This window comes from Cenococcum geophilum (genome assembly GCF_001692895.1).
Source record: "Cenococcum geophilum 1.58 unplaced genomic scaffold K441scaffold_14, whole genome shotgun sequence".
In the NCBI taxonomy this organism is placed as follows: Eukaryota; Fungi; Ascomycota; class Dothideomycetes; order Gloniales; family Gloniaceae; genus Cenococcum; species Cenococcum geophilum.
Genome location: NW_027137572.1, coordinates 1,778,771 through 1,799,612, shown reverse-complemented (window position 1 = coordinate 1,799,612; position 20,842 = coordinate 1,778,771). Strand labels below are relative to the sequence as shown.

The 20,842-nt window shown below is 46.5% G+C and overlaps 4 protein-coding genes across 4 annotated transcripts; 3 read left to right on the top strand and 1 right to left on the bottom strand.

Annotated features, from left to right (window-relative positions):
• The first annotated feature begins 615 nt into the window (after positions 1-615).
• Positions 616-2,033, top strand: K441DRAFT_657632 (uncharacterized protein). The gene has a single exon (XM_067648215.1). The coding sequence runs from the start codon at positions 945-947 to the stop codon at positions 1,758-1,760; it is 816 nt and encodes a 271-aa protein (XP_067505743.1). The 5' UTR covers positions 616-944; the 3' UTR covers positions 1,761-2,033.
• On the top strand, positions 1,860-2,361 carry K441DRAFT_57583 (uncharacterized protein). Its single transcript, XM_067644184.1, has one exon. The coding sequence runs from the start codon at positions 1,959-1,961 to the stop codon at positions 2,220-2,222; it is 264 nt and encodes an 87-aa protein (XP_067505742.1). The 5' UTR covers positions 1,860-1,958; the 3' UTR covers positions 2,223-2,361.
• Positions 2,362-2,608: 247 nt separating this feature from the next.
• On the top strand, positions 2,609-3,999 carry K441DRAFT_657629 (Per1-like protein). The gene is made up of 4 exons (XM_067648214.1): positions 2,609-2,749; positions 2,812-2,854; positions 2,909-3,680; positions 3,746-3,999. Exons 1-4 carry the CDS (start codon positions 2,630-2,632, stop codon positions 3,798-3,800), a joined length of 990 nt encoding a protein of 329 aa, XP_067505741.1. The 5' UTR covers positions 2,609-2,629; the 3' UTR covers positions 3,801-3,999.
• On the bottom strand, positions 3,971-20,734 carry nps5 (putative siderophore synthetase). Its single transcript, XM_067646371.1, has 7 exons — positions 16,633-20,734; positions 14,429-16,581; positions 14,312-14,382; positions 11,141-14,249; positions 9,069-11,094; positions 4,331-9,018; positions 3,971-4,275 (listed from the first exon to the last, which is right to left on the bottom strand). The coding sequence occupies exons 1-7, from the start codon at positions 20,720-20,722 to the stop codon at positions 4,132-4,134; spliced, it is 16,281 nt and encodes a 5,426-aa protein (XP_067505740.1). The 5' UTR covers positions 20,723-20,734; the 3' UTR covers positions 3,971-4,131.
• Positions 20,735-20,842: the final 108 nt, after the last annotated feature.

Below are 20,842 nucleotides of genomic sequence, written 5' to 3'. Positions count from 1 at the left end.
TCGATTTCGAAAGCAAGGAGGAAATGATCGATATTAAGAGCGACCCAGACTTTCTTGCATACATTTAACGGTCACATCTTTCCCACGACCCGTTTAAATCGAATAATCCTTGAGCTGCGACTAATGCACTCGTGCTGAGTCTAGACGCGCAGAGCGTATTGCTATACCGAAAAAAAAGCAGGTGGCGCCACCCATCAGGCCATCTCAGCATCCCTGCTTGAATCACTGTGAGACTCGTAAGGCTTTGGTAGGGCTGCAGAGTGACCCTCATCTGATATTGATCCTTAGGTATGGAGTTAAGAGCAATTCGATTTACTCCTTGAGAGAGTGTTGTCCCGAAAAGCACGTCACCGCACAGGGAGCTTCGAAAGATGATCCGCAGTCCGTTGGCCACGATACAGATCACGAAGATAGTTGTAGAAACCCGATTATCAAACCCAAGATTTATCTTTCTGATTCTCGTATGTGCATTTAGCGTCCTGGATTGCCAAGTATTTTCGCAGCTGCCAGGAGTGCCTTTTTCGGTGGATCTGTGAAGCTGCTTAGGATCGATCGACAATAGCGTATTCGCATACCAAAAGATAGTACAACCGGTTGAAATGTCGTCTTTGTCTCGGCCAGCCTTTTCTAACTGTTGTAAGTGGGCCGATTTTTCCAAGTTTTGCGGACTTCCTTTGCCCCCAGACAGACTCTGAACACGATTGACAGCAGTGAGCCACGAGAAACCGAAGACCCTTAATGAAATTGAAGCAGCAATAAGACATTTAGAGGTTGCACTCACTTCTGCAGCAAATGGCGAAACTCATCACCCTGCGTTCCAGGCGGTGCACCATGACCGACTCGCCGACCTTTACTTTTCAAAGCATGCGATTACCGGAAATAGCGATGGCCTCAACGCTGTAGAGTATCAAAGCAATGTCGCAAGCGCTCTCGGGCGGCAAGCCATGCAAAGAATACCTCCAGGTTACTCCAAAGCTGCACAATGGTGTGCGCTTCAGGGAAGTCGGTTGACACTACGGTACGAGAGGTTCGGCGATCGGAAAGATCTTGATGAGGCAATCGATGTTTACAACGAAGCCTTAAGCTCGTTGACGGAAGAGTCAACACTACGATCGGTCATATTGATGAACCAAGCCAATTGTCTCTGCACAAGGTATGAAGCTGATGGTACTTCAGAAGACATAGTAGGCGCAATCGAGAAGGCCAAGAACTCGCTGGCAGCCGCTGGCGGAAACGCTGTAGCGGTACAAAATGACCTCTCCACCATGTACTTATCTAAGTACGAGAAAGAGGGGGAGGTCGGAGATCTCGAGCAAGCGATAGAACTTGCGAAGAAAGCTGTTGACGGTACGGAGGAAAATGATCCTAGGTTACCCACACGACTGCTGAACCTAGCCAATGGACTCAATGCAAAGTATGAACGTAACGAGAAGTTTCAACATATCCATGAGATGGTTCAAGTCTTGCAAGATGCCGAGCATGCTGCCAGACTGTGTAACGCTGAATGCATGCTCCCAATCTTATCCCATCTCGCACATGCCTTTTATGTACGCTACACGCGGGATCGAGAGTCTTCGGGTCTCTTCGCAGCGAAAACAAAGGCAGAAGAAGCGCTCGAAATGACGGGAGAAGTTAGAGAAGGCAGTGTTCATCTCGATATCCACAACAGTCTCACCAAACTCCTCTACACATGCAGCGAGGAAGCTCGAGATTTCGAAGAAGATGAGGTCTATGTAGAAGATATTTCCGTACAAGTATGAGAGACGGGCTTCGTTGTCTTTATTGGGGTTCGACGCGTCTCGACAGTCTCGGGGTCTGGTGAGATATCAGCGGATGAAACCAAGAGCTAATGGACAGGCCTGAGAATTCTCAGATGACGGCCCAGGTTTTTCGGCGGACTTTTGGGATGCGAAAAATCTCGTTTGATCACCGAACCCGTGCCTGGGGGGTTTGAAGAGATGGACAACATAATGGACAACAACCGAGATAAGACGAAAGGTCAAGTTATAACCAGTGATGTCACTGGTCTGGTTGAAGTTTTGGTTGGTTGGTTGGTTGGTTGGTTGGTTGGCAACCTTTGCAAAACCGCAACCGGTTGGAACTTTTTTTGGCTTGTAATTGGCTGGTTACCAGAAATCTTGCTCAACTGGTTAAACTCAGCCCTGCAACCCGGCTGCCCCCTGATCTCGACTACTCCACCAAATCGGTTACTACCACCTTAGAAGCTTAAGGTTATTCTAATTAATAAATACCTTATATAGATTTACCTAGGGTTATTTAAGGGTTACTAGGTAACCTAGAGAAACGGTACAAAATTCAAAAATCTATTAGAGAAGTAGGAGGGAGCCTGCTTTACATGCAGCAAAGTGTGAAATGTAATCACCTACTCGTCTATTGAAAATTATTTCAGGAAAACGGCCCGCTTTAACATGCGAGAGGTTTAGGGGTGAACCCCTACCGGTCGATTTTTGTCTTTTGAATTCACTGGGGTCCAAATATTTTTTGGGGAGTGGAGAAACCCGTTAAAGTTCGTTCCGGGTTGTGTGTAGCCAAGACTAGTGCCAAGACTTACGGAGCGGAGGATCCTCGTGGAAAGCACACAATCCGTGGAGAAGGACAGCGGCTAAAGATGAAGATTCGTTCACCTTCATTATGGCATCTTATTGCTGCTACTGTAGTCTGTTCGCTGGCAGGCACTGCTCAGGCATCGCTCGGCGACAGACTACCCGAATTTCGTGAATGTGTAAAGGTAAGTCTGTCCAGTTCAAGAGAACCCTTCAAGAAGGGAGCACGCACTCACCCCCGCCGCAGGTTTGCAAGGAAGCAAATTGCGAGAATGACCCAACTCCGATTCGTATGCAAAGCTTTATCAGCTTCAAACGAGCAAATCCTCTAATATAACATCCAGCCTTCCAGCACCGCCTTCTCCTCTGGGACTGCCCCTCAGAATGCGACTACACCTGCCAGCATATCGTAACAGACAAGCGCCTAGCCCGCGACCCTCCTTATATGCATCCCGTATACCAATTCCACGGCAAATGGCCCTTCTACCGATTCCTAGGCATGCAGGAGCCCTTCTCCGTTATCTTCTCTCTCTTCAACTACCTCGCACACGACTACGGCATGTCTCGTCTACGCGAAAGCATTCCCGCCTCCTATACCCTCCGTAAATACTATCTTCTCTTCGGATACTTTGGGCTGGCGAGCTGGATTTTTAGTATGCTCTTCCACACACGCGACTTCCCTCTGACGGAGAAGCTAGACTATTTCGCCGCGGGCGCAAGCGTGCTGTACGGGCTATACTACACACCAATCAGGATATTCAGGTTGGATAGGCGCGATCCGATGAAGCAAAGCGTGCTGCGGGTGTGGACGTTCCTCTGCCTGTCGCTGTACGCTGCGCACGTGATGTACCTAACACTATGGAGCTGGGACTACACCTACAATATGGCGGCGAATGTAGCTGTGGGCATAGTGCAGAACCTGATGTGGAGTGGCTTCAGCTATATACAGTACAAGAAACTAAACAGGACATGGGCGATGTGGCCCGGCTTGATTGTTGCGTGGCTAGTCATGGCAATGAGTCTGGAATTATTAGATTTCCCGCCTTGGTGGGGCATGATCGATGCACATAGTTTATGGCATTTAGGCACAGTTGGGCCAACAATAGCGTGGTATAGGTAAGTACCCCCTTCGAAACTTTGCCCTGGATATTTGCATTGACAAGTTGCTGAATACTGCGCAGCTTCCTTCTCAAGGACGCCCAGGAGGATTTGCAAGGTGCACGGTTGAAGGCTTGAAACCATTCATACAAAATTACGTTGTCCTGCAAATTGGACGATGGAGCATTGCGTACAATCGTTTTTTGGGTATTGTACTATCACCAGTGTACAGGGCGTAAGTGAATATGCGTTTCCTCTAGATTCAATACTACATTTTTATGTTCATACAACATTAGAAATTGTCAAATAAACGGAAAGTGATTGATCTATTTTCGGTGCCCGATATCATGCACCTCGCTATCGGAAGTCATGTGGACCATATAACCTCCAAAAGTGACATAACAGCAAATATAAAGAGTAATTATTTTGAAGGAAACACCACGCTTTTTTTCACGCCGGCTCTTATCGTTCAATCATTAAAGAGATGCATAAAGTCCTTCCGTAAATTGAATACCAGCTTCTCCGCACCCTCTAAGCTTAACATGCTTATTGGACAGAAAACACCCACATCCAAAGAGCCATTCCTGACTGTAGCCTCGACGTCAATCGTATGCTACAGTTACCAAAATTAGCACAATATTCCGCCAACTTCCCGATTTCGAACTTACCAAGAAGGCATCCTTAACTATATTCTTCTCCTTCAGCTCATCCGGTTCCACAAACTGCTGCATAGGCGGTTCAACAACCCGACTCCATGATTCGGTCAAGTCCGCACACTCTTCTCGAATTTTAATTCCACCAGTACTATCGTCGTCCCCTTCAGGAAGCTTCAAGAAATTGACAAATGTCTCGACCTTCACACCAGTCCAGTCTGCTATTTCCCATAACCCGACCGAAGAGTTTTCTACACTACCAATGTCCTGCAGATCACTCCGAATGCGTATCGCGGATTCTAGCAAAGTGTTCCTTAGAGGTACCTTCACCCGTAACGGAACTAGATTTACGGTGGGTGCTGCAACCCCAGAAAGCCCCTCGATGGCATGGGACCGATTGGCAAGGTATATCCCGATAATGACATCCCCATAACTCGGAGTCTGAAGCCCAGTTACGGGTTTAGAAACGAGAGCTGCATAGAGTCGAGCGTAAGCAGCGAAAAAGAGAGATTGTATGCTGAGACCATTCTTTCTTCCTAACTCATCAAGATCTTTGATATCCGGCAGTACATTTGGTAGGAAATGCTCAGCTCGCGCATGCTTAGCGTCATCTGGCTGAATCAAACTTCTACCAGAAATGCCTTGCAGATATGAAGTCCAGAAAACCTTCCGTTTTATTCGGCTTTCTCCCATGCTCATGGAAAGTAAGCTAGTAAAAGCTGAGGATTGGGGAGGCGGTTTTCTGGTACTAGTGCAGAGATCCTGGAAGTGTTGAACCAGTTGTGGAAGGCTTACACCATCATACAGGGCATGATGTATCTTCAGAGTTAAGAGCCAGTCTCCATCTGATCTTTGTACAAACAGAGAAGCGTAAGGCTGACGTTGGGAGTGTTGCTCAATGTAGTATCGCACGCCGTCTTGGGCGCTTCCAGTGATATCATGGAATGATTCATCAACTTCGCGAAGTACGGCTTGGATGAACGGAATGTCTCGGTTTCCAGTACCGAGAAAGCATGTTCGGAGTATAGCGTTCTGGGCGATGAGAGTCTTCCACGATTTACGAAGAGAATCCACACCTCCAGAATCAGCCATTCGATACTTGAACTCTGGATAGAACAAGACGCCTTGGGTGTTCTCCCAGGTAGAGAGCATGTAGACTTGACCAGAATTAGCTGGTAATATTTTCTCGATACTATTTGGAGAAATCCCAGCATGCAAGATGATTTCAGTCCTGTCGATTTTCTTCAATGCTTCGGAGAGAGTGACTTCGGGATCTGCCTCGCATTTTGCGGTCCTTGAGCTACGTTCATCGATAATTCGTGCCATCGTTTCAACAGTAGCGGCTCGAAGCATTTCGCTTACACCGAGTCTAATTGACCGCTTCCTTAGGAGAGCAGAGACTTTGATTGCGCTTATTGAATCGAGGCCTAGGTGGAACATTGTGATATTCTTTGAAATCTGGCTCTCAGGGACCTTGGATACTGTCGAAAGTACCTCACGAATAGTCCTCTCGGTAGGCGACCAGATTGAAGAGGGAGGAGCTACAGCATGACCATTGGAGTTATCATCGGCCCCTCTACCAGCATCCTTGAAATTGCTTGTGAAAGCGGGAAGGCCACAAATTATTGTGCCGTCTGAGCCAATCTCAAGAGTGGCAGCATCAGGGTCGTCCAGAATGTTTTTTAGTACCATATCCAACCTGTCCAACAGCTCTTCCGCACCATCGCATTCGAGAACCTCGTCTTTGCAAGCACACCGCCATATCAATTTATTATCGATAATCTCCATCTCCACGCAGACTGGATATTCTACATCGGAAGCACCGCCGACTGATTTGTACAAGCTTTCTGTACTCTCTGCAATAACTTCCGGGCGTTTCTGGTAGATGAAAAGCGTATCGAACAAAGCTGTCCCTGGGGAACCTGCCAACACTTGGGCTTTGCGGAGTGGGAAATGTTGGTACTGACGAATACTGGTAAAGTTTTCTTGTACATACTGAAGCATTCCTCCTCGACTACCATATAGAATGGTACGGATTGCGACGGTGTTGATGGTAGGGAAAAGGACATCAGCAGTTTCCGCGCTGTCCCTACCTGACAAGACGGACCCAAATGTAACGTCCAGGGTATGTAGGTAGGATGCAAGTACAAATGACCAGACCGTCTGCCCAAGCGTTTGTAATGTAATGCCATGCATTTTACAGAACGATCCGACTGTACTAGCCGGGATACAGCTGATATGTTCTTCGCGGTGGACCTTTTCATCCGATTGAGTTTGCAGGCGCTGTCTGTGAGGAAACGCGATGCTCTTTGCACCGGAAAGGAAACCCTGCCAGAAACTATGAGCTTCAGAGCCAGATGAATCTAGAATCTCTTCAAGGGCTCTCTCGTACGGCTTCCGACATATGGGGTCACCGACATAGGCTTTTCTCACGTCTTCGTGCAAAAGACTCAACGACCAGCCGTCGTAGATAGCATGAGCAATCGATAGCACCATGTACTTATCTGTGGGAGTATGAACAAGAGTGAGCTGGAGCAGTTTGGCCTGATCGCCTGCTCTGACAGTTCTTTCCCGAATATCTTCGAATAAATCAGTGAGTTCATTCAACTCACTGATATTGACCTCATTCCGGGTCACTCCAGAACGTCTGTAGGTAACCTGGGAAAATGGCCCTTCCACTCTTGGGTCGTCTATTCCGATGAACGAAGTTCGAAGTATAGGAGAATTATCTATGACTGTACTCCAGGCATTCCATAGATTTTGAATGTCAATCTGGCGGGATAGCTTTAGAACATCGTGATTAAAGTACCTTGTGAAATTTGACGAGATCATTCCGGCAACCATGGCTTCTTGAAGTGGAGTAACGGGGTAAATGCATTCAATATTGTCCATATCCCGACCGTTTTTGCGGAAGTAGTTTTCAAGTAACTTTTGCTGTGTTTTGAGGGTACTCTCTGAAGGGGGAGGAGTTTTGATCGAAGAGTGATGAGACATTTGCAGCGTCATCTTCTCGATTGTGAGATTCCGCATGATCTGACTGACAGAGAGATCGATGCCCTTTTTCTTGAGCCTTGAGGAAAGCTTTATTGCGTCGATACTGTCCAATCCTAATTTAAATATCGACGTGTGCGCTTTGACCTCATCGGATTCGGCGCTGGCAAGGATGGAAATTTCTTCTCGTATGCAACAGGCTTCAGCTGTCCATTCAAAATCAACAATACCGTTTGAGGAATTCTCAAACCGGCCATTCGTTCCTTCTGAGATACCGTTGCTCATGGTTGATCCACGAACTTCTCCTACAGAGTCCGAAATGAGAGAATCGGGGTTGTCAAGGAGGGCCTTCAAAGCCTCTTCGAACTCCTCAAGTAACCTGGAGGAGCTCTTCGAGTCGGATATATGACCTTGTGCAACTATTGTAAGATTCAAGGTTCCACCGTCCTTCTGCTCTACCTCAAAAGCGATTGGATAATCCGCTTGAGAGACGTCATCGATCAATTGCCACATGTCATTACTGGCAAAGCTCCTTATATCGTCTGTGCCTTTTTGAAACACGAATAGCGCATTAAAAAGTGGCTCACTTGGGGTACATTTTACCCACTTCATAATATCTCGGAGAGCGGTATGTTGGAAAGGGATTGTTGAAGTGTTGAAGTCGTGGCATCTTTTGACGACTAATGCCCACGTATCGGTATTGCTGAAACGGATATGGAATGGGATTGTGTTGAACAAAGGCCCTATGATGCGTTCTACACCATCAAAGTCGATCAATCTCCCAGATACCACCATTCCTTGCGTTACGGCACCGCCAAAATGCTTCTGCAGAACCGCAGCCCAACAACCCTGTGCAATAGCTTGATCTGTCACATTGAGTTTCCGTCTAACAGTTTCATACCCTTCGAGCTCGCCGACTTTCCTCGTGACAACGCTTTCAACTTGCTGGGGTTCAGATATCATACGTGGAGATGGTTGGAAAGACACGCCTTTCAAATGTGCACTCCAGAAAGACCTGGCCGCCTCAGCCCTTCGCAAAGGACCATACGCAAGGACTGATTGAAACGGTGGACCGTAATCAATTCCATCTTTCGAGTGGTATTCTTCCCAGACTTTCTCGAAGATCATTGGTAGGCTATTTCCATCGTACAAAGCGTGGAGAATATGTACGGCGAGGACTTTTCGTAGTGGCGATCTCACAATAACCAGTTCGAAAGGTCTGTGAAAATTAATCCTGTTCTGATTCGACCATTTATCTCGGCAAGTCTCAAGGAAACTATCCATTTCGGCGGTGTTGGAGATTGAGTACTCTTCCCATGGAAGAGGAATGTTGCGAAGGGCGACTTGAAGAAAGCCATCTTCAGAGGCTAAAAAAGACGTGCGCAAGATCTGGGTAGACTTGAAAACAGTCTCCCACGCTGCGCGCAATTTTGATTCTTCCACCTCATCGAGTAGCTGGAAGTGGAAAGTTCCGAAGTACAGCGGTTTAGAGGTCTCGTGGGACCTAGAGATAATCCCTTCCTGCAATGGAGTGCAAGGTGAAATAGCCTCAACATCGCCTTTCTGTATACCTAATGCCTTTATGACTGTGCTCTTATGCCGTTGCTGCACTGCAGTGATCGCCTGTCTTGCACTTATGATTGAGTCAGGATCCTGTAATTTTGAATTGCTTCGAGAAGCTAGATATTTAGCAAGGCGACTGATCGATGAGTCTATTCGCAAGTGTAAGAAAACTACTTTATGTTGTCACAATTCCACTTACTTTTCATTACTAGAGAAGCTTCGACGTTGCTTAGCCCAGCGTTCCTGAGCTCTCTAGAGAAACCAATGACGGAAATAGAATCTAAGCCAAGTTCAAATATACTTGACGATTTACTGATGCTGTCCTCATCGACTTGGACCATTTTTGCTAGGACGGTACGAATCTTTTGTTCTTCTTGAGACCATTGATCAGATTGGTCATTTGATAGACCAGAGAGAAGCTGAAGATCTTCAGTAGAAAGCGAATTATAAAGCCCTTTAAGCATCTTGGCGTCCACTTTATTGTTAGTCGACAAGGGCATAGATGTAAGCAGGACGAAATGGGTAGGAACCATATATCCGGGAAGTCTATCTTGACAGCGTTCTTTAATCATGGTCAGGTGACCTGTGTGCTCCAGCAAGATCATCGGCTCCTCCTTCAGCTTAGACGATGATGAATTGACGATAAAGGCAACAAGTTGCTCCTTCTGTTGCTTCGGGTGCTTGAGGACAAGCGTAGCTATATCAAGAATGGTATCAGAGCTTTGCTTGATGACGATATTAATTTCTCCAATTTCCAGCCTTTGTCCACGAAGCTTGACTTGATCATCAGCGCGGCCAAGAAAATCGAAACAATTGTTGTGTAGAATTCGGACTAGGTCTCCGGTGCGATATACCCGCTCTCCGAATCTTTCAAGGAAGGGAAACCGCCCCTTTGTGAGTTCGGGACGATTCAAGTAGCCTTTTCCTACCAGTTTTCCCGATACGCATAGCTCTCCGACAGCGCCACGGAGCACGGGAATATCTGTGTTGGGTTGGAGAACGTAGGACCCAACGTTGTCAAATTGTGGGCCAATATTAGAGGGCTTACCATTTTCTGGAACCCTCGGGTACATCGTCACTCCAATGGTTGCTTCTGTAGGTCCGTACCCATTGTATATGACGCCTTTGGGGCCCCAGACATCGAGAATTTCTTGTTTGAGTTGCTCTCCACCAGTGATGAATACTCCTCTGCATAAGCTAGGCACGTCATCTGGGTGCAGAATTCTCGCTAAGCTAGGGGTCAGATCGATATGAGTAATCTCTAGCTGTTTGATAGATGCTGGTAAATCTTCAAAGATCAGGTCCCGAGGTGCTGATACGACGCGAATTCCGACAGACCAACTCCAGTATTGCTCCAAAACCGAGACATCGAAATGAAAGGATGCGAATTGTAGCCACCGAGAGTTTTCGTCCCAGTGGGGAGAGAACAATCTCTGGAAAGATAGCATAGCCTGCACGGCATTCTCATGAGTAAGCTCGCAGCCTTTAGGAGTTCCGGTCGTCCCTGATGTATACAGACAGTAACTGCGATCTTGTGGGGAGATAATACATCCCAGTGCGGGCTTCGTTGTCAGTATGATTTCGGAGATATCGTCTAAATTGACTGTCGGCACTTCAATGTGGCATTCTAGGTCCAGGGATTGATTCCTCATAGACAGCAGCACATCTGCTCCTGAGTCTTTGATAATAAAAGATTTCCGTGCACTCGGGGATCCTGGATCCACCGCAACGAAAGCGCAGCCAGCTTTGAGTATCCCAAGTATGGCAAATGACGCCTCGGGACATTTATCGAAACATATAGCTACCAGCCTCCCTGGCTTCACTCCATTCTTCAACAGCAAATTGGCTATCTTGTTTCCTTCAGCATCGAGTTCTTTGTATGTCCAACACTGACTAACGAATTTACCTTCGTGTAGAGCAGAGGCAAACTCCAAAGCAATCTTTTGTGGATGCTTTAATACGCTATATTCGACGAATTGATGCAGCAACGTGACTTCCGAGTTGATCTCGACACTTTTCGCGGGAGTTATGGAGTACAATAGAGGAGTCCTCTCAATAGCAGTAACGATCTCTTCCTCGGCGCAGAAAATAAACTCGCTAAAGAGGGTCTCGATCTGGTCCAAAAGTAGCAATGCCTGTTCCCGAGGTAGGATACTGGAGGCGAAGGTGATGCGAAACCCAAGGTTGTTCTCTGGAAGTGGTTCCATTTCAATAGATATGGGATACTGTTCTGGTTAGCGAATACGTGAAAATTAAATCAGCTTGACTCACATCAACAGTTGCCCTCTCATCAACAACTTTCCATAGCGAATCGACATCGGTACGAGTCGCAAGTTTCTGGTACGCGAAAATGGTGTCAAACAATGGCACGTCGGGATGTCCAGCTATACGCTGTATTTCGGTCAGGGCAGTAAATTGGTGACTCTGAACTGACGAATTGTAGCTCATGATTTGGTCCAGGGTCGCGCGCTTGCTTTGATCAGTACGACAGGTCATAGGCACAGTCGTTATACAAGGAAAGGCAACCGAGTCAGCACCTTCAGTCGTTCGACCGGAAAGAACTACACCAAATGTGACTACAGGTTCACCAATGTATGCAGAAAGTACCTGGGCCCATGCGGCTTGTCCTGCAGCTTGCATAGAAATATTCGCGATGCGGCAGCCCGCTTCAAATTCGGATCGACTTCTAGTGCAAGGCTTGGAAACCACGTCGATGCTTGCTGACTTGGTTCTTAGGGGTAACATGTTTGGGAAACGATTTAGAACCATATCCTTCGTCTTCTCTTCCCAGAATCTGCGTCGTGCATCGCCGTCACCGTCCGCTGTCGCGGCATTCAATATTTCCCCGAGCGCTGGTTCGATTGGCTTTCGAGACAGCTTAATTTGGTTATGGTAAACAGCAGCTACATCGCGGAGGATAATGTGTATGCTTTGAGCATCATAAAGGGCATGGAATAGCGCTAAGTGGATAGAAGAAATGTTGCCATTCCGAACAATCCGTATGCGCCACGGTGGCTCATGAAGAGATTTCAACGCTTTAGCAGCTGAGCGCCGAATCCAGTGTCTAATTTCGATTTCCGATATATTATTTTCTTCGTCGCCGTCCCATGGAATATCTATGACCGAGTCCGAATAATGGATCATGGCGAAAGAGTACTGGCGATGGTTTATGTGAGCAAAACCGGTCCGTAACATCTCGTGTCTTTGGAGAGCAGATTTCCATGCAAAACGAAGTCTAAAAGCGTCAAGATCTTGCTCGATTCGAAGTCGCAGATAATTATGGTACAATCCTTCTTTTGAATGAAGAAACTTAGCGATCATGCCCTGCTGGAGAGGGGTGCACGGACGGATCGATTCAATAGACGTGGGCTTCAGATTGTAAGATTCGCAGATCTCATTGCGGAACTGCCGATCGAATGCCGCGAAATCAAGGGATTGACTGTGTTTTGGAGTTGAGGATACCTGCAACTTGGCAGCAAGATCCGCGCAATTAGGGTGCTCGAAGACGTCTCCAGCAGATACTTGGAACCCTTTCCTTCGGAGTCTTGACGCAAGCTGTACTGCGCTGATGCTATCCAGACCGAGCTGATAAATCGTTGTCTTACGTTTTATCTTCTCTAAGGGTATCCGCGAAAGCATTGAGAATGCCTTTCGAATCTCCTGCTCAACATGATTCCAATCGCTACCATGTTCCGCTGGAGAATTAGTAACTTCAAAGTTGATCTCTTCGGATGTTCGGAAAATTTCGGCCAAAGCTTTCTTATCAGCCTTACCAGCGGCAGACAGCGGGATGTTGTCGATGAAAATGAAAAATTGGGGTATCATGTATGGAGGCAACTGTTCCGCGGCAGCACGTCGCGCTCCGTTTTTAATGTCTTCTTTGAGTGCACTATGCTCCTGCACTCGTGTGACCAAGAATGCAACGAGTTGGCCTTTGGCACTTTCCGAACCGCGGATAATTTGTGTTGTAACTTTGAGGATCTTTTCATGGGAGCCTTGGATAACATGGTTGATTTCCCCAAGCTCTACCCGAAGCCCATGAATTTTAACTTGATCGTCTACACGCCCTAGGAATTCAAAGTTGTTGTTTGCTAGCATTCGAACCATATCTCCACTTTTATAGAGACGTTCACCATTTCTTTCAATGAACCTAGATCGCGAGAGCTCATCATTTGCGTAATATCCACGAGCAACTTGAGAGCCACCAATGTGTAGCTCGCCAACACCGAGAACTGGCACATCACGACCACCAGACTTGGAGAGGACGATGAAAGACGTGGATGGAAATGGTTTGCCAATGACAGCAGATTTTACTGCTTTACTGACAGGAAATATTGTGCAGCAAAATGCGGCCTCAGTGGGACCATAAGAGTTCACACATTTTCCTTCCCAGCGTTGTACAATGTCGGGTGACATTTCCTCGCCTATGCAGTATAGAAACTCTACAGAAGGAACCTCATCCTTCTCGAGACTCACGGCAACGGAAGGAGTTAAATCGAGCAGCGAGATTTCCATGGAATTGATGATTCCTGTAAGATCGTTCAGCATTGTTGATTGCTCCGCGCTACAGAGACAGAATCCGAAAGACCAAGCTAAGAAACAGTCATAATAGCACATATCGAAAGTTATAGCGGCATACTGGAGGATTCGTGACTCGTGCGTCCACGGTATAATCAATTTAGAACTTTCAATAGTCTGAATGGGATTGCGATGTTCCACACTGACCGCTTTAGGTTTTCCCGTAGAGCCTGAAGTGTATAAGCAGTATGCCAAGCTGTCAGGCTTTAGATTAGATATGACAGGATTTTGCTTCGAGTAATGGCCGAGTGTCGGGATGTTCAGACACTGAATATCTCCACTCCAAGATGAAGAACTCCCATCGAGGCAAAGAACGACTTTTGAACCAAGCTCATTCAACATGTATTTTTTTCTCGCTTCTGGCAGACGGTGATCAACGGGCGTAAATGCTGCTCCAGATTTGAGAATGCCAAGGATGCTAGCATAAAAGAAGGGGCACTTCGGCATTGATACTGGGACGACATCCTCGGGCTGGATCTCAAGCTGCAGCAAAGCATGAGCGACTTTGTTGGATACTTCGTTTAGCTTTTTGAATGACCATGATGTTCTGCTGCCGTCTTCATACTGAAAATCAAGCGCGATCGCATTGGGACGAATCGCAGCATGGCGCTCGAAATTGGAATGGAGGAAGGGGCCATCCGCAAGACTGGAATAACAGAGATCCGAATTACTGGTGGAAAGCAGTCGTGTCGGAAAATTGATAGCACCAATGGCCGATGCTGAGGGAGAAGTAACACATGAACATAATGTGTAATCATAAGTATCAGCAATGAGCTTAGCATCATCATCCAGAACGAGTGAGCTAGAGCATCACCATCAGAATTTGCACTGAGCAGATATAATTAGAATAGTCAAGGTGCTTACTGTTGGTAATGGAGTGTCAGTTCAAGAGAGTTTTGCGATTTATTTGGCGAAATTTCGCAGACCAATGGTACCTATTTTCCAATTAGCGCTCTATTCAGATGAATATGGGTTACTTACATCCATCTTTCCAACATCTTCTTTTAACACCCAGATGCTGTGGTCGAGTTCGGCGCGGGTCTGTTGCAAAATGAAAAGCGTATCAAAAAGGCGTTTTCCTCTATGAGATATATTCGATTGAATACGTCGGAGTGGTGTTAGTTGATACGGCAACGATGCTAGGTTTGACTCTTGCAGTCTTTGCATTAACTCCAAGTTATTGTTCTCCGGAACAATCTCGACTCGCACTGGAATGGTGTTGAAACATGGTGCCACAAGCCTTTCTAAGTCGTCGACGGGAATAGTGCGTCCACTGACAACATTACCAAAGCATATATCGCTCTCCCCAAGATAAGAGAGAAGCAATTTGGCCCAGGCCGCCTGCGTCATGGAGAGCAGTGAGAGAGACATCCGTTGACAACCCTCCAAGATATCATTGAAAGGGGTTTGTAGCGTTTTTGAGAGTACCCCATAAGTCATAGAACCCGTTCCGGAGATAGTTGATCTCCCAGTAAGATCAGGGAAAGATGATGGCTCAAATCCGCTCAACTTACTGCTCCAAAAGCGATCAGCCTCATCGTAGTTTAGCGAAATCATATGTTCCAAATAAGGTTCGTAAGGGACAGGTGGCAAAAGCTCTGAACAATAGTATAGTTCTTCGACCTCGTGAAGCAAATGAGCAATTGCGGCTCCATCGTACAGTGCATGATGGCAGCAAAAGAGCAGCAGCTTAGAATCGCCAATAGTAACGACAGAAAGGCGCACAGGTGGCTTATTGGAGCCCAAGCGAGCAGAAAGAGCGTCTGCAACATATTTCTCGATTTGCTGATCTAGGTTTTCGGTCCTCAGAGTGATCTCGCCCCAATCGGGATCTCTGTGTTGAAGAACCACTTGTGCGAACGCATATCGGGAATCATCGGTAGGAAAGAAACAGGTCCGTAATATTTCATGTCTTTCAAACATAGCGACCCAACATTTCCGGAGGCGCTTTACATCCCCAACGATATCAAATATCATCCTGTTGTAGTATGTTGAAGTTTGGACGGAATCGCCAGTATAAAGCATTGCCTCTTGTAAAGGTGTGCAAGGTAAAATCTTCTCAATATTCCGGCGATATTTGCCAAAACTGGAGTGGATATGTGAAAGTAGATCCTCGCTGAAGGCTTGCTGAACATCTGACCTAGACCTTTCATGAATTGGCATCTGCGGTACAGCAGGTGCTGAGATCTTGGACGCCAAAAGAGCAATGGTGGCATTTTGAAGTATAATTGGTACAGGCGCATCAATGATACCAAATTTTCTTAGAGACCGTGAGAAAGATATCGCTGAAATCGAATCTAAGCCAAGGCCGAAGAACGAAGAATTGCGTCCTATATCCAACTTTGATACCCTGATTACTTGCGAGAGAGCTGTGGCAATATTCTGCTCAAGCGAAGACCATTCTACAGAGTTGTCAATATCTGTGGTATGGTGAGCTACAGATTCCAGGTAAGCCGTGGTAAGATCCCCGTAAGCTGCAACAAGCCTGCGTTTGTCAACTTTTGATTGATGTGTCGTCGGAATTTTAGTGACTGGTACCAGGTGCACCGGAACCATGTATGTGGGTAGTCTAGCGATGAGGACTTTGAAAGTCGCCGAAATAGTTAAAGATATTTGCCCTTTCGAGGGCAGAACACAGAAGTCCTGGGACATCGAATCAGAAGGCACCCAGAACGTGACAAGCTTCTGTGGCATCTGGATCTGACCCTTATGATCAATCACAATAGATACGCAATCGCGCACATAATCAAAGTCCAGAATGGAGGCATTGATTTCTCCTAGCTCAACTCTTTGACCACGTATTTTCACCTGGTCATCCGAGCGACCAACAAAGAGTATTGAATCGTCAGGGAGGAGTTGTCCAAGGTCACCACTGCGGTAAATACGGCCATATTCCGGATGATCAATAAATTTTGCAACGGTTAAATCGGACATGTTGAGGTACCCACGGCAAACCTGATCCCCGCCGAAACACAGCTCACCTACACCACCTCGAGGAACCAAGCGGCTGCTATTTGGGTGGATTACGAACGCGGAGGTGTTTGCTAGGGGTGGTCCAATGTTGTTGATTAGATCTGCAGCGGCGACGTGCGGTCTGAGAGTACATATATTCGTAGTTTCCGAAGGTCCGTAGCCTTTTATCCAATCGTTAACAAGAATTTCGTACCTTGCTAATATATTCTTACCTTGGTATAAGCCATTGTTCGCCCAATGTCTTCTCACATGTTCAGTCAGGGGCTCTCCGGCAGTAACAAGGAATTTTACTGTTGGAACATTATCGGGAAGAGTGAGGCTGGCAACCGTCGGGGTAAGGCTTAAATGGGTAATCCCCATCTGATTAATGGCGCTTTCAAAATCATGAAATACGTCATCCCCGGTCGCAGAACACAGACATATGCCGACATGCCATGAAAAGAATATCTCGAAAACGGAAACATCGAACGCTTGCGAACATGACTGGAGCAACCTTGAGCCTTTTGGGGCTGGATATATTTGGTCGAGCGCGTGCAGATGGCTCATAAGGTTATCTTGAGTGACAAGGACCCCCTTTGGAGTCCCTGTACTCCCTGAGGTGAATACGGCGTATGCAAGATTGGATCCTCGATAAGGTATGTCAAAGTTTTGGTCAGAATACTCTGAGAGATCGAGTATGTCCAAATCTAATACCGCATACGATCCAGTGTTCGGAAGAAGACCTGAGGTCGTACTTTTTGTCAAGCAGACGACAGTCCTTGCTTCATTCAAGATCCACGTAATTCTTTCGAGTGGTGTTTCCGGGGTTATTGGAAGGTATCCTAGACCAAGCTTCATTATAGCTAGGATCGATACGTACAGATCAATAGATTTCTCCATGAAAACGCATATGAGTTCTTCAGCTCCAAAACCCTTGTCTCGTAGCATGTTGGCAAGCCGATTAGCTCTGCAGTTCAAGTCGCGGTATGTGAGGCTTTCTTTTTCCTTTATCGAACCCCCGATTATCGAGCTAAATTTCAGTGCAGGCCTTTCTGGGCACTCACTAGCCCACTTTTCTACAGAGAAAGCCGGACCATAGTCGAAGCAATACTTCCTCGGCTTCGGATTGGCAATAGAAAGACTTGGCTTACTGAAGCAATCTGTAACCTGATGTAGATCAGCGTCATCATGTGACATGAAGTATTCAACGAGTTCGTCAATCTGTGAAAATAGTAAATTTATTTGACTTTCTGGGATGATAGATGAGTTGTATGTTGCTTTAACCAGAATTTCGTCTTGAACTGGCTCGATTTCCAGCGTGAGCTTGAACTCAAGCTGGTCAGCGTTATTAATCAGCTTAACGGGGGACCTGTCAATTTCACGGCTATGCAGTGTTTCCTGCCAGACAAATAGCACGTCAAATAAATGGGTTCCTGGCTTAAGTCCACAAAAGCTCTTGATATCTTTCAATGGGATGGTGCAGTGATTGATCATTTCCCTGTTGGAATTGTGGATATTTTGCAATAGATTCTTCACTGTCCCATGGTGTGACGGTGAAACCCGAAGTGGTAGGGAAGCGATACATGGACCAACAATTTCATCAATTCCTGGGACCGGAATGGTCCTGCCTGACGAAACTGTTCCGAAGATAATATCTGTTGTGCCAATATAAGAGCTTAGAAGATATGCTAGACCAGCTTGAAAAAAGACCTGTGGATTTACGCTGAGGTCAGTTGCTCGGAGTTTTAGCTGGGTCAAGTTTATAACGGAAGTCCGAGCAGTGGAATGGGTTGTGGTGCTCGGAAGTAGCCTGCCAGTAAATTTAGGCAAAGCCATTGGGCGGTAATCACTCAGCAGCTCCTTCCAATATACCTTCGAAGCATCATATTCCTGGGATTCGCTGATTGCAGCATAGTACCTCGCTACTTCTTTGTACTGAGGCCGGTCGTCAAGGACTTTTCCAAGGGAAAGATTGCTCAAATCCCTCATGATCAGGTCGAAGGACCAACCATCATACAAGTGATGCGGTATCTGAAAGAGTACACGTGGTCTACCCCGAGAGATATCGATCTGAATTTTCAACGGACGAAGAAGCGATTGAGGGGATTCCAAGGAATAATTTCGAGAGAATAGAGTAGTTTCTACAATCTGAGTATCTTCCAAATTCTTCCAGATGATCTGTACGTAGGATTTAGTAAAATGTGGCACACTGTAAAATCCGGATCGGAGAATCTCATTCTTTGCTGCCAGAGTGTTTAGGAACCCCCTGAGATCTGCAAAGCTAAACGAATCTACGAATTCGATTTCCACCCAATTGCAGTATGAAGTATGGTCAATCGCGGTCTCCGCGATCATTGCCTCCTGAAGAGGTGTACAAGGTGCAACGTCGTCGATATGTTGAAAATAATCTTGGAAATCCGGGCTTTTAAGAACCGCTTCTTTCAGAGAACTGAAGGTATTTTGTATTGATTGTAGATGAGCCTCACTGTTTCGGATTTTTGACTGGGCTCCAAGAAGTGAGCGGAGTGATTTAACATCCGCAACGGACAATAAATCAGTTGCACAAACTGGATAACTGGAAGTCCTTAGAAGGGATGCTATTCGAATCGACCGAAGTGAGTCCAAGCCAGCAGAGGGCAAGTATGTTGAAGAGGTGATGCTCCTACCAAGAACGCTTCGAACAATATTAAGGATCTCATCTCTGGATCCGTCAGAAATTCCTTCCATTTCCATATCGGCGGCTTCTTTTCTTTGAATATAGTCCCGCTCTAGCGTTTTCTTGTCGACCTTCCCCGAAGGAAGTTGTGGTAACTCGGCAAGCAGAACAACATCTCCTGGAACCATAAATGCAGGAAGCCAGCGCTCACAAATTTCCATAACATCTTTTCGGGAGATCTTGGCTAAATCTGCGAGGCAAAACACCACAAGAATGTCATCAGTAATACTGGCGGCCACATTTAAGCAACCGTCAAGTTTGAATACAACTTGTTCCACCTCGCCAAGCTCAACTCGCTGACCTCGTAATTTGACTTGTCCAGATACGACGCGGCCTAGACATTCAAGAGATCCATTTGGAAGTACTCTGGCTTTGTCCCCAGTGCGGTAGAGACGACCGAAATGTTGGTGGTAGATGAACGCGGACTCCATGAGCACAAGGCGATTGAGGTATCCTTCAGCGATCTGTGCACCACCGATCACCAGCTCTCCGGTTTGACCGAGTGGTAACACTTTAATTTCTGGCGTAGCTGGAGACTGCTCAGAAATAGGGGCAACAACAAAAGCTGAGACCGTATCAAGTGGGAACCCAATGTTACCAACTCCAGAATCAGATTGAAAGCTTGACTGTAGGGTGCAGTGAATAGCAGCTTCTGTAGGACCGTACATTCCCCAAAGTATGCTCTGCTTGGTATCGTTGCCCCCAAAGTCTTCTACAATTGGCCGCGTAAGCATTTCTCCAATTGTGAGAAGCAACTTCAATCCTGGAACACTTTTTCGGCCCCGAAGCAAGTTGCCCACAACAGTAGGCGTAAGCTCAGCTGCATCAACATCCATTCGGCCAATTACGCCGGGCAGATCGTTAAGCATCTCCGGCCGAGTACAGCCAACGAGAGTGCTTCTTCTGAACAGAGGAAAAAATATCTCGAAAATAGATACATCAAAAGTTGGAACTGCAAATTGAAGGAAGCGCGAAAATTGGGGAATGTGACGATCATGGGCAAGGAGACTCTGAGTAACCGCAAAATGAGAGACTGCCACGGCTTTCGGAACGCCTGTAGAGCCCGAGGTATACAAAAGATATGCTAGCTCCATTGGGTATATGACAGCTTCATCAAAACTGGAGTCGATACAATTTTGGTGTAACTCACAATCAACGTACAACATCTCTAAGTTTGTCTTGCGAGGTATCTTAGCTTTCAGCGAAGATGTTGTGATCACAAGAAACGCAGAGACATCCTGGAGGATAAAATTAAGACGCTCCTCGGGAGCATCTAAATTCAAAGGACAGAATGCCCCTCCGGCTTTGAGAATGGCCAGGAGAGTGACGTAAAGCTCCGGCGACTGTGGCAGAAGTACTGGTATAACGGCAGTGTTTTGTTTTTGGTCTGGAAGAGATCGACGAATTCTCTTTGCTAAGGCATCACTCAGTTCATGCAGTGATTGATACGAGATCTTTCTTCTCGTGCCGTCATTTTCCAAGAAGTCGATCGCACAGTCACTTGACATGCGGGATGTCTCAACAAGCTGGTGCAGAAGCTGTGGGCCATCTAGGCGCACTGGATGCTCATTGAGTATTGAAAGAGCCAAATCTGGCTTCATCTCCATATTGGCTGGCACTGGTTTAGCTTTCAATACAATCGCCCAACGAATGGCATCTTACAGCTGTAGACGGAGCTTCTGTAACTGGGTTGGCAGAAAGCGATTCGGAGCCTTTAAACGGTCGGT